The sequence below is a fragment of the Protopterus annectens genome, chromosome 11.part0 (assembly GCF_019279795.1).
Source record: "Protopterus annectens isolate FY-2018-M chromosome 11.part0, PAN1.0, whole genome shotgun sequence".
Taxonomy (NCBI): Eukaryota; Metazoa; Chordata; order Ceratodontiformes; family Protopteridae; genus Protopterus; species Protopterus annectens.
The window spans coordinates 423,997,383-424,011,687 of record NC_056745.1 but is presented as its reverse complement, the minus strand read 5'-3'; the positions used below and the strand labels follow the sequence as shown (position 1 = coordinate 424,011,687).

At 37.6% G+C, this 14,305-nt stretch overlaps 1 protein-coding gene across 1 annotated transcript in view; it reads left to right on the top strand.

The window, feature by feature from the left end:
• LOC122815431 (IKBKB interacting protein) overlaps nt 1-7,330 on the top strand; it is a 124,960-nt gene extending 117,630 nt beyond the window's left edge. The window contains exon 3 of the mRNA XM_044087919.1: nt 4,482-7,330. Coding sequence (XP_043943854.1) covers nt 4,482-5,270 — 789 coding nt within the window. The 3' untranslated portion in view covers nt 5,271-7,330. The remainder of the gene's footprint in view (nt 1-4,481) is intronic.
• The last annotated feature ends 6,975 nt before the right edge of the window (nt 7,331-14,305 follow it).

Below are 14,305 nucleotides of genomic sequence, written 5' to 3'. Positions count from 1 at the left end.
ACTTCTCCAGCATGGGGCTGGTGGAGGGGGGGACCAGCCCACAAAGAAGACATGCAAAGCTCTATCTGGCAAATTTCCATTCTTCCAGTTCAAGCTCAGCTTTAATTAAGTTTGTGCTGGCCAAGAACTGTTACTTAACAAAAGAAAACTGTAGCAGCATGTGATATAACAAAACTATAAAACTGAAACATTGGAATATGGCTTATCCACATCATGAATAGTACTCCAGCAATGACCTAGGCATTCAAACATTTGACCGTGTACTGCTATGGTAAGTTGGTACAGAATTGTATTTTTTACCTGAATTGGAATTTTATCTGTCTATATCTATATCTATATTTATATGTATTTCTTTATCTTTATCTCTCTTTCAATTTAGCTATCTATGAAATCACTGTCAGGTCATTTGGACCTTACCAGATAAAGACTTGAAAGCCACTTCACTGAATAATGTGGCCTATAATGTATAATAATCCTCCACTTGTGCTAAAATTTGTAATTCATTTTAGTCTTGTAGCATTTGTCAGTGTGGCAATGAGTGGTGATGGCAGCTATGCCAGGAGAAGTAGAACAGTGGATGTGTAACATATGCCAGCACAGCTAGCTGGAATTTTGTAAAGAATTATATGTCACTTGTATGTCAAACTGATTTGTACAGATGCTTGTGTTGAAAATTGTATTTATAAAGCTGCTCGTGTTAAAAATGTACCAACAGTATGCCATGTTGGACAGAAAAGAAATATACATGCATTATTGCAAATGTTTAAATGTATATGTTTTAACAGATGATACTGGAAGAGAAGAGGTTAATCTAAATCTACCTGGCTTTGGAAGATAGTAAGAAATTAAATTACTGGGCCTAGGCCATAAATATGTTATTTTACAGTTCTCAGTGCAGCTAGACACAAAAAGTCTGTATTAGGAAGGTTTCTACATTGTCAATGGGGTGAATTAATTTGCTGCTCTTGTAGGGTTGAGGTTTGACATTGTTTTATGACTTTCAGGAGCTGCAGCAGATCTTATCAAGGCTGTGTGTGTGTGTGTGTGTGTGTGTGTGTGTGTGTGTGTGTGTGTGTGTGTGTGTATTATTGACACATAGGTACTAATTCCTGGCAGTTTCTATCAATGGGGGGGGGGGGTTGCATGGGAACCAGAAGTCAGATGACCAGATGTATGTGATGCCATTCTGTAATCCATCACTAAAAGTAATGTTTAATACTAGGTGAGACTGAAGTCTCAGAGCACTCTGTTTTTGTAACCTGACAAAGATGAATCTCTCACCTATTTCATCTTGTCTTGCTCTAGTAACTCACCAGGGAATAATAATTCTTTAGATCAGTCAGGAAAGTAAGGTGAGATTAGTTAAATATTTTTTTTCTGTAACTGTGTGAACCTGTCCTCCTGTGTTATTTTTAGTATTTCCTATGACTGAAACTCTGGTGTTTATTGTAACTAGATGTTTAGTATTTTGTGTTCTTTTATTATTTATTACTACGTATATTTAAACTTTTCATTGTGGCTGGTCCTTTAGAGAATATTTTAACATGTAAGAGTACTTATATATATTGGTGACATTGTAGCCACTCCTGAAAGCCTGGCTGTTTGGTCAAGATTACCATTTGTATTAATTGCACTCAGTATAATTGGGTAGCTTTGCAAGAGCCTTAGAGTAGCTGGCTTTGAGGTGTTTGGTGGCAGTGTAACAACCTTATAGTCTGGTCAGAAGGGGGTAAAGCTAGTAAATCTGTCAACCTTTCCCAGGTGTGTGTGTGTGTGTGTGTGTGTGTGTGTGTGTGTGTGTGTGTGTGTGTGTGTGTGTGTGTGAGTGTGTGTGTGTGTGTGTGTGTATGTGTATGAAAATCAAATCTTAAAGTGTGTGTATCAGCTCTTGGAGCAAGGACATGAAGCACTGGTTTCACTGAGAAAGTGGTGAAGACCTTGGCTTGGACACTCAGCTGAGGTCTCAACTCTATAGCTGTGCCAGTGAAGAGTCTTATTGAGGACCTGGAGGGAAACCCAGACCCCAGACTGAGTGTGTTCCCTATGTGCTCTTAAGGGAAATTGTGCTTGATGCAGTGAGCTGCATCTGGAAATACTCTGCATATCCATTTTTGTTCCAAATAAACATCCCTCTCTAGTGGCAGTGGTAAGGATTCAGGCTCCTTGATTACTGGCCCAGAGTGGGGACGTCACAGTTAGAACTTAAGATTTTTTCCTAGTTTCTTTTTGAAATGTCCACCAATGCTGACAATTAATGTAAAATATTTGAATATACTGGGACATAGTCTGTGGAGAGCCAGGCAATGTTATTAAAACAGTCATTATATAAGCAAATAGTAGTAAAATTATTATTCATCCCTCTGTTATGCAGTGAATTGTTATTATACAGATGTGCCTTTGTATACTGTAGTCTCTGAAAATCCTAGGGATGAAATAATATCACTGATTGTTACCCTGATGCTTATTATGATGTGAAGTGATGGTCAAAAATCCCAACAATATTTGACTTAACAGAGCTTAAATGGTGCTGGATATTGTCATTTATTTCCATATTCAAAATTAGTAGGCAATAAATAGACAGGTCATTTTCAAAGGTTTCTAATGTGCTAATAACCTTAGCAAATGCGTGATAATGAATATGCTGACATTTTGTCATTATTATTCCTAGTCATGCTGGCATAACATTTTTTTGGCAGAGTCCCCTGTAATCAGAGTATTACTATTAGCTGTAAAGGCATTAGGTGTAAGCCTAGAGTCAACATCTGAAGAATAGGGCTGTAAGTAGAATTTTCATTCACATAGGTTCTAATGATTCAGGGGTGTAACCAAGTCTTCCCCTGATCATTTCCTCTTTTTTAAAACAGGGCTGAATATTGCTAAAGTACTGGGAGAAACAAGGTCTGCAAAAGTGTCTGGAACTGCACATTCAGAAGATTCTAGGTGGCTGGTATAATTTACATTTTTCATCAACTTCAGGTGACCATGAATACAAATTTCCATCAGTTATACTTGTAGTCAAGTGCTGACTGATTGTGCCTAACATATGTCAGTGGCTAGCTGACTTACCATTAAGAGCTGCTTCGTAAGGTGTTTATTTGGCTTTACAACTTGTCATTTATCACATTTAGGTGTATGGCTAGGAGAAAATTAAACCATTTTCAATGGACAAGGAAAAGTGCATAGCAGAACCTCATTACCTTCCTCAGTTGGTGAAAGTAAAAATACCCTAGCAGATATGTCAAATGCAACTACAATATTTAAAAGAATAGACCTTAGATATGTAACTAGATATGCATCAGTACCTTTTCAAGCCATAGCTTCTAAACTTTTATTCCCTAACTGAAGAACGTTATCAAAGTAGCAAAATGTGCAATAGTTCTTAAAATTGTGAGCACATTATCACAAAACATTAGTATATGTATATATTAATGCATGCTCTTGTTTTATGCTGTTAATTAACAAGTTTGCTTTTCAGTTGAAGATTTTGCTTTAAAATTGCAGTATTGAACAAAAGTCAAAGTCAAAGTAAACTTCATTGTCATTCGGAAATCACACAACTGCAAATACTGAATGAAATTCCTTGTCTCCGGACTCAATGTGTAGACAACATATAGACTATTTTCACAGATATTTACACATATAATACCTAGCTATTACATCAAGGACACACAGGTAGACAGACTAATGCGGCACATAATTATAAACACATTTTAACACTTTTCACAGTGAACACTACTTGCATGAGAATAGCTCACACCTCTATGTTCTACATTTTTGAGTGGTTTTATTTCCTACTGTCAAAATTAAGTTAACATAAACTTTCTACCAAAAGAGTAAAGATGCCAGTGTAGTTTGAAAAATGACCTGTAAATGAGGTTAGAATATCAGAAGAATGACCTGGGTGTGAGACTCTACAATCTATAACAGTATACTCTGCATCTGTGGTCATATCGTGAAAGAACTCCAGAGTTTCTGGATTGTTCTAAACACAGGTCCATAAGCCTAGCAGGCCTTTCACCTAACTGTTCAGAATTGAAAATGTATCTAATAATACTTATTTCATAGTAGCTAATGTTACGTGTAACTCTGTTCTGCTATTAGTTTAAGCTAATGTTGAAATGTAACAGTTATTACTCATAAAGAGCAAATGTAAAGTACAAATTTGATCATGAAAAGTCAATGTTGAAACATTAAATGTATGTAAAGTCCAATGCTACTTGCAGAGATTGGAACATCTGAGCCACCAGAAAAAGGTGCTGTTTAAGGTTCTATTTTCATAATTGCATTTCGTGTGTAATCTTATGATATGGCAGTCTTTACAAACATCTTATCTTTTAGTCTAGATATATCACTGTAACACTTTTTTCTCTTTTTTGCACTGTTCTGCTTAGATGAACTTCTACAATTATATGGAGTGTTAACATATTTTGGAAAAGTCGGAGTTGAACCAACACTGAAATGTTTTCCTTTTTTATTTCTAGTGTGATAATGTCCGGCAGTCTATAAATCATTTGCACAACTCTGCTATAATCAATCAAATAGAACATCTAGAGGATGACCTCCACAAGATTAAATTATGGTCAGATGGAATTTCCCAAAAAGGGGAAGAACTGCAACAGAATTTAACCTCTCTCCATTCTGTAGTTAATAGAATAGAAGAGAGTACCACATCAATTTCTAATGATTTTTCTTTGAAAATCTCTGGAATAAAAACTGATATCCGACGAATATCTGGCTTGGAATCAGATGTGTCTGCACTTTCAGAGTCTCTGCATCAGCTGGAAGTGGAAGTTAACAAAATAGACAAGAGAACCATTCAAAATGTAGGCGAGTTTGTTGCAAGCAGCATTGAACGGATCACACAGTTGAAAAGTTCAGTATCAAGGAATTCAGAAATTATAGATAGTTTGGAGAATAAGCTGGTAAAATGGATGTCTGAACACAATAGGTATGAGAAAAAGCTTCTGACACTGGAGAGCAGCCAGACCAAAATTCTCAGAGCAGTGACTTTTGCAAACGATATGAAGCCTAAAATTCATAACATTAAAATAGACATTGCTGTGCTTCATCCTCGTTTGGATGACCTCACAGGACGTATTGGTCGACTTGCTTCTGAACTGTTAGGAAGGGAGAAGGAAATTCAGGAACTGAAAAACATGATTTTCAATTTAACTACATTAGAAACAGAAATAAACGGGATGAAGGATCAAGTAAATCAAGTTCCAGAGATTAACAAACTGTTTTCAAAGGATAAAGTACCTACTACATAAAACTTGCTTTACAGCTCCATAAAATATATATATTATTTGTTTTTGCTTAAAGGAACAAAGGAATTTAGTGTTGCTCTAGTGCCAGTGATGTTTAAGATTTAAAGGGCTGTATGGTGAATGCACATGGGGACTCAGCTATGATGACTTCCACAATTTATCTGCAGGGAATACTTCAGTGAATGTTAGAGAAAAATATTGAAATGTATAGTTTATTCTGATTTCTCTTTCTCTGCAATATTTGTCTTGAATGATGCTGTTTGATTGCTGTTTATGAGGGAATCTGTTTCAAAAGCACATCATTTACACTGGAAGTAGTAATATTTTAGCTTAAAACATAAATAACAGAATTACTTAGATATGTATCAATTAATTATGTAGAAAGTGTGTTCTCAGACTTATTTGCAATAAGCTTCCCTCAAAGAACAAACAAGACCTCAGCAGATGACTTTGGGTCTCCCCCATACAAAAAAAGCATGCAATTTGATTGTCTCATGACTGAAGTATATTTTTATGACAACTTTTTTTATTGTATAAGTTTAATGAAGTAAACCCCCAGCCATTTATACTCACACATGGACTCAGACAGTCAGACATGCATGCACACACACACACACACACACACACACACACACACACACACACACACACACACACACACACACACATGCACATGTTCACACACTCATAATAACTTCTTTCTCTATACTTACTTCCAGCAAAGAACAAAATTAAATTAACTACTAGAATTTAGCCTGATATATCATAATAACAACAGTCCAGATTTTAAATATACATGCTCATTAGTGCTCGTGGCTGCCTAAAATGGTCTGGAGCTTCCCCCATGGAGGCTAGTCTAACCCTTTGAGAAGCAGTGCTAGAGGAGAACCCAGCATAAGGATTGTGGGAGTACTTTCTGGAACCTGAACTGTGATGAGCTGTGTGTGACACAGAACTCTGTAATCAATTCATTGCTTCTGCTGTTAATTAATAATGTACCTACTGCTATAAAGAGCAAATGGATCAGGTTTGCAGCTGATAATGAATGGGAGGGGGGGATCCAACCAAAATGAGTAGAAAAAGCCCTTGAGAAAAAAAGGACATAATAAAGAAATGGCTGATATTAAAAGATGTGATGATACAGCTAATAATTATCAGTATAGAGAACATCCACAAAGAATTAATCATTCACTTTACAAAAGGTTATAGATAAAGTAATACTGTGGTAAATATATTAATATGAAAGCATTTCTTGGTGAGATTGTGAACATAATTAACTGTACTAAGAACTCTTAATGGAAGAGAAGAATTCTTCATGTTTAAGGTAGAACATGCCATACTGGCTTGGACTGCTTGTAGATAGCACCACAAGCATGAAGCGATAGTGGCCTTTTTAACTTTAAATGTAAGAATAAATAGGTTCCCACACGTTATTAAATTATCACGTAAGACACAGGCAAACACACATGAACAGAAAAGAAAACAAACCATATTAACATTTTTTCCATTTACATACATTATTTATCACATATCTTTTATGTACCCCAAATGATTGACTTCAGATCATGTAGGACGGAAAGAAAAGGTACAGTATAAGATCAGCCCTTGATAAATGTGTGTGTGCATGCGTGTTGTATTTAACTATTTAATATGATTACCTAATATAGAGAATATTTGAAGAGAACTAGTCATAAGTGAGATATGAAACCCTTATTATGGTGTTGTTTTCTTTGTTTGGAATCAATTGTTTTGGTATTTCCCCCTAGCATGTAAAATGATAGATATCATTCTTGTCATGATGTTACTTTATTTAGCTATAAATAATAGTGCTGATGTTTACTGTAGAATGTAAACATGATAGATGTCACTCCTGTCATTTCATTCCTGAAATACATCTAAGATCATTATCTGATGACATTGTCATAAAAATGACTTCTTATGGAAATTTTAGTAGTAATACACTGTTTTCTGTATGAGACTGTAGACTATTGTAAACCATGGTTTGCCCAAACATTGCTTAAAATGTTAACATCCCAGTGTTAGTAAACAAAACTTTTAGCAAAGTAACCTGCTATTTTAAATATACCTTAGAAAATGCTTTAAACAAGTTGACAGTAGAATTATTTATTTATTTATTTATTTTATTTTACATTTGTTGACCGGGCTAGTCTAGCTGGAGAAATTTCCATTTTCAGTAGAGGCCCGGGAGAAAAGCTCCACAGAGTAAGATACATACAGAAAAACTATCATACAAAATTTAATAATAATAATCATTATAATGAAATATTACAGTTAGTAATAGAGTTTGCAAAAATAAAAGCTAGTAAACTCTTCAGTGTAAAGAAAATACTAGAAGAGTTAGTTACTATAACATTCAATACAGTCGAAATCACAATTAACCAGTTGAAAGTACTTATTGGATTAAAATAAACACAGGAAAGGAGGTATGGAGAGTAAAGTGAAAAGAGAGTAGGGGAAAAAGATAGGAATAGAAAGTGGAGAAAATAAAAGGGCAAGTAATGCAGATAACGGGTAGAGAAGTAGTGGGAGGAGAAAAGAAAGACAAAATAGTATGAAGAGTAAAGAGGAGAAGAGAGAAGGTTTTATTTAGGTAGTAGTAGTGAAAAACTAATTAGGTTTATTACAGGAACAAAGCCAGTGATTTTGGAAATGCAGTTTAATATTTTGTTTGAAAAGAGGCAATGAAGTTGTCTTTGTTATGCTAGTGGGTAACAAATTCCATTTTGTCCCTATAGCATTGGTAAATAGAGAGTCACCAGCATTATTATTTGATTTTATTGAACTTGTCAGAAGTTTATTGGAAGAACGGAGAGAGTTGAGATTTTTATAGGGGATTATGAGTTGCGAGAGTATGGGGGTATTATTAGGTTGGTATAGTATTTTATGGGCAATACAGAGTTGATGGATTATAAGATAGTTCTGAAACTCTGGCCAGCCTAGAAGTTTTAAGTTAAGACAGTGATGAGTTTTATAGGGGTTACCAGTAGCAAAGCGGGCAATGTTATTATAGCAGGTTGCCAGTTTGTTAAGGCTGTTTTTTTTGAGGTTGGTGAAGATAGGTGCAGCATATAGAAGAGTAGAAATAAGATGAGAGTGAGCAATCCTTGTTCTAGTAGAGGGTGTAAGAAATGGTCTAATTCGATATAAGGATCCTATCTTTCTGTTAACTAGTTTTATGGAGTTGTTAATGTGTAGGTCGAATGAGAGATTATTGTCAATTGTAATACCTAACAATTTAGTTGATGTGTCGGGTAAGATAACAGTAGCGCTGTTGGAAGAGATGGAGAAATGTAAGGGGGGGGGTTCTAGATGTGGGAGTAAAGAGAAGAAGTTTGTTTTTTTTAGCATTTAGTAAGAGGAAACGACTAGAGAACCATGTTTCTACTGTACTGAACACTTTTTGGGTGAGAGAGATAAGTTCTGGGGTAGACGGAGCTGAGCAGATGAGTGTAGAGTCGTCAGCGTATTGAATGCAGGTTGCTTGAGGGATTATTGTTTGAAGATCATTAATGAAGAGGGAGAAGAGAAGTGGGCCAAGGATAGAGCCTTGAGGAACGCCAATGGAAACAGGCAAGAGAGAAGAGATGTGGTTATCCCAGAGAACAGCTTGTTTTCTGTTTGTGAGGTAAGATTTAAACCATTTAATGGCTGGGACATCAAACGAGAGGGATTCAAGAGTATTAAGTAATAAGCCGTGGTTTACCATATCGAATGCTTTGGAGAGGTCAATGAAGAGGGCAGAAGAGAGTAAATTGTTGTTTCGGTTCTGATTAATAGTATCTACAAAAGAAAGCAGGGCAGTGGTAGTACTGTGATGTGGTCTAAAGCCATGTTGGCAGTTTGCTATTATGTTATGATTAGAGAGATATTGTACAAGTTGAAGGTGGATACACTTCTCCATAATCTTGGCCAAAGGTGAGAGGAGAGCAATGGGCCTATAGTTGGAGTAGTCAGTTGAGTTTCCACCTTTGTGAAGTGGGATAATATGAGAGACCTTCCAAATTTCAGGGATGATTCCTTCTTTAATTGTCCTATTTATGAGAATAGATATAGGATAAGCAATAACCTTGGCAGCCTTTTGAAGAAAAAGAGAAGGGAGCTTATCAGCAGAGGGGGTGCATGGTTTTAGTTTGAGAAGAAGTCTGTGAATGTACGATGTAGAGATAGGTTGTAGTGAAAAGTTAAAGGAGGAGTTTGTTAGGTTACTTAGTGGACAGAAGTTGTTGGCATTAAGTTGTTTAGCTAGTGCTTGAATAGTTTCTGTGAAGAAAGAGTTAAAAGCATCTGCAGTCTGTTGTGGGGTATCAGGGTCTGCATTTAGTGGGGAAGGTGTTTTGGAAGTTCCTGGGGAGAGGAGTTTATTGATTGAGGACCAGAATAGTTTAGAATTATTAAGATGGGTTTGTTGTAGTTCAATATAGAATTTCTTTTTGTCAGCTATCACTGCATTTTTAGTTAGATTTCTATGCTGTCGGAAGAGTAGAAGATCTGTATTATTTCTGTGGGATCTCCAACTAGCCCAGACTTTATTCCTAGTGAGAATAAGCTTTTTGGTTTCATGGGAGAGCCAAGGGGCTGTATTGGATTTCATTCTAATAGTACGTTCAGGAGCATGTATGTCAAGAATGGATAAAAATATTTTGTTAAAATGTAGTACTGCATTTTCAAGAGGGAGTGTTTTTAAGGGGTTCCAGTTACATGCACTGAGTTCAGCTTGAAATAGGTCAGGATTAAAATGTTTGACGGTGCGTATTTTTCTGGTAATGTGGGGATTTGGCCAATCAGTTTTTTCTCTTGTTATAAAAGTTAAAGAGTGGTCACTAACATCGTCTGGCAAGGTTCCTACTTTGTAATCTCTGTTTATAAGTATCCAGTCTAAAATGCTTTCTCTGTTAGTATGTTTATCGAGCCTAGTAGTCAAGGTAATGGTTTGGGTGAAACCATGAAGGTTGATATGAGATGAAGGATTTTCTGCATTAATGCTATTCCAGTCTATGTTCAGGTCGCCTAGTATGATGGTTTCCTGTGGATAAGTAGCTGATATGCAACTAAGATAATCTTCAAGGATTGGTATATTGTTACCAGGAGGCAGGTACATACAGATGATATATATGGATTTTTTGGAATTTAGTTGGAGTTTGATAATGATGGCTTCTATCTTGCTATCTTGGGTTGGTAAGGCTGGAAGGGTAGTGATATTCAGATGATTTTTAAAAAGAATAGCAACACCACCACCTTTTCTTTTGGGACGGTCGAGTCTTACTACGTTATAGCCTTGGGGAATAATCTCAGTGTCTTTAGTGCTAAGTTTTAGCCAGGTCTCTGAGAGGCAGAGAATATCAAATGAGTGTGTGTGAAGGAGGGCATGTAGGTATGGTACTTTGTTGTTTAAGCTTTGGGTATTAAGATGCCCTATTAAGAAGCTATTATTGGTTTTAGGCATAGACACCGGGGGGGGGGGAGAAGGGCCAGGGTTAGGGTGGATATCACCATCTTGAAGGGTAGGATTACTACATTTGATTACAAGGTAGTGCCTTTGTAAGGTTAGTATTTTGGTTTTGTTATAAGGTGTTATGACATAGTTGAGATGTCTAAGTCTGTGGAATTTAGGTAGTTGATAATTGGGGGTAGAAGAAATAAATGGATAAGAAATAAGTGGAATGATAAATGCTGAGGTGTGTTTGTGTGGATGGAGGGATTGAACATCAAGTGATTTTTCATAAAAGGACAGGAGATAGACTGAGCATAGGGTAGAGAATAGCAGGAATGAGAGTAGATGCTGGCTTGGCAGGTAGGGAGCCATTATAAGATGAGTATGAGAAGTTAGAGAAGGATGTAGAAAGTATGAGAGGCAAGATGTAGAAAGGGGTGTTCTACTGTTGAGTAGATATATAAATATAATAGGAATAGGCAAAGAGTGGATAGCAAAGTGGTAGAGGTTAAAGTGGGATGGTTAAGTAAGAGATGTAGAGAGGAGGAGTAGGAAAAGTACAGTGGGAGTGTGTAGTGTAGGTGGGGTGTGTGTGGATGGGAGGAAGTTTGAGCGGGAAGGAGAAAGATTGGACAGGAGGGATAGGGGAGTGGCCAAGAGCACTATAAGGTTAGCACCCCTGGGGTGGGTGGGAATTGGGGGTAGGGAGAGGAGCGGAGTGAGCCACTTGAGGCACGGAGCGGGTAGAAACAACAGGAGGTGGAGAGAGGAGACAATCAGAAATGCAGGTAGGTATGGCAGGAGCAGAAAGTATATGGAAGGAGGGGTAAGAAAGGAGACCAAAGTAGACCAGTGGAATAGGAATAGGTATGCAGGAGTAGGTTAGAAAACAAGCAGTAGGAGGTAAGGAAGAGAGAGGTGAAGGTAGAGCTGAAAAAGTCATGCAGGGTACTGGAGCAGTACCAGCACTATTAGCAAGGAGATAGGCAGACTGTAGGATAGAATATAGAGCTTAAAGGAGATAGGAAATTCAACAATAACTTTAAGGGCTGATCCTAGGCATGAGAAGTAGCGATGAAGAAATAGAGTGAGGAGAGCACCACCTAGTGGCTAGGGCAGGTAAAGAGAGGGGAAAAAGGGGAAAACAGAACAAGGACAGGGAAAAGTCACAAGGAAAAGAGAGTAGTGTAGAGTCAGGAGAAGGTGTGAGTAAGGGGGTAGTGGAGGATAAGAGAAGGAGAGGTACTGGCTGCTAGGCACACAAGCACAGGCAACTAATGGACTCTGTAGGTAGATTTGAGCAGAGGCTAATAAATCATCAGTGCAGAGCCCATAACCTACTTTCAGTTCCTTGAAAGAGGAGTAATAAGGGAGGCAGACAGTCTTTCAGTTACTGTAGGCAAGGCCAGGAATCGTCCGACACCAGTAGGGCGTGAGGCAGGTCAAAATTCAGTAGGGATTGAGCTGAGAAATTTTTTCAGTTCCTTGAATGAGGAGTAATAAGGGAGGCAGACAGTCTTTCAGTTACTGTAGGCAAGGCCAGGAATCGTCCGACACCAGTAGGGCGTGAGACAGGTCAATATTCAGTAGGGATTGAGCTGAGAAATGTTTTCACTTCCTTGAATGAGGAGTAATAAGGGAGGCAGACAGTCTTTTAGTTACTGTAGGCAAGGCCAGGAATCGTCCGACACCAGTAGGGCATGAGGCAGGTCAATATTCAGTAGGGATTGAGCTGAGAAATTTCAGATTAAGCACACCAGGGCAGGAGCGCACAGCAGCCAGGGACCTGGAAAGGTGAGATGCAGAGAAAAAATCTCCCTAAAACAAACAACGGTGAGGAAATAGATATTCACAGATAAGGAAATTGCCTTGTGAGCCAACTAGTTTCCTATCTCCATAGGGACTTGGACCCAGGAATAACAAAATTAATCAGATGAGTCACGTTAGAGAGCACGAGTTAGTGTGGATTACCATGTTGATTTGAAGGTTGATCCGTTGGTGTTTCCAAAAAGACCTTTCAATAATTAAATAAATTCAAAAATACACTCAACTTAATAATTAAATGATTTTCCGAACACTTGTTGAGAAGTTAAAATAGAACTTTATTTGAAATCCAGGTGAGTGCTTTTGTTTGGTCTTCTAAGAGACTTCACAAGCAACAGTGATGCTTGTCCTGTTCCTGGTATAAGATAACCTGAAAAGCAAAATTGACCTGTAACTTTCTCCTTGTTAACTGTGTCTATAATGTTGCTTACTTTAGACACAGGATGGGTTATTCACAAACATAGTGTTTGACTGCATAACTGCATTTTGTGCACTGTGTTTAGTATGCTATCTTTCATTTGTACCATTAAAAGGTACGGATCACAGTTATGACAGGCACACAAAAAAGATGGCAAAATCTTTAAATTATGCACCATTGCATATGACACACTATAGTGTACTATGCACTCCAGTGTAACTTACTGAATCACTTTGTGCCTTGACAGTGCATTATGGAATGGGACAACTACAGAATAAGTTATAATGCGTCTGACATACCTTACCTAGCAGCTGCTCCCTGCTGCCTTGTGTTCAGCTGTCATGACACACAGCAGTTTGTAAAATGTTTTCATGCATTAGACATGATGACAGAACTAGTGTTATTACTGTAATAAAGTAATAGTGTCTCCCAGAGGCTGCCCCATCTCTGGAATAGACTTCCCATACACGTCAACAGAACATCTCGCTGCCCCTCTTCAAGTGCAACCTTGACGAGTGGATGGGAAACCACAAATTTGTCCCATGGGTTCCAACTGTGTCTCTCATTGACAGGGGTGACAGGTGCTGACTGAGGTTTCTTTTTGGGGATAAACTCTTGGCTAGGCTTGGAAGGGCCCCAGGGCAATTGCTTAGTAACCTCCTATGATCCTATGAGAGAATCGAGTGCTATGACAGCTCCCACTAGTAGGAGCTCACCTGCATGCATCAGAGGGTACCTTGTAGCCATTAAGTTTTTTTTTTTTTTTTGCTTTTGTGCAACAGGACATTTTTTTATTTCTTGAAGTTACTGCTCAGCACTGTATGTTCATATCTCATTCTCCAAGCATTACAAATCATAGCACTGGCCTTTAAAAATTATAGCAGAAGGTCAGAAAGAGGAGCACTTTTTTATTTTTCACAATAGAAGGTTTATACTAAATCTTATATAATTAGCAGTAGTGGTTCCTTTTATAGGGTTACTTTATATATGTAATAACGTTTGTACAGATATACAGATCTGACTTTATGAGGAACATCATAAAATGTAGAAGGAGCATGTCTAAATCTGAGGAGCAAAACCACGCTATGCCTAAATCATAACATTTGAGAGATGTATGTGTTGAACTGCTGTTCAGCAGGGAAGGGATATTGGTAATGTTAGGTGCACTAAACACTATACTAATAGTATGCTTTTTTGGTCCCGTATGATATGTAGTAGGAACCAACCTCTTTGTAGTTATTATAGTGTTTCTGAATCATGTGCAGTCCTCTCAGGAGATATTTCCATATGTGATCAGAGAATTCTGGCTGCACATTGAGTAAGACTGCATATATGGCCTTACCC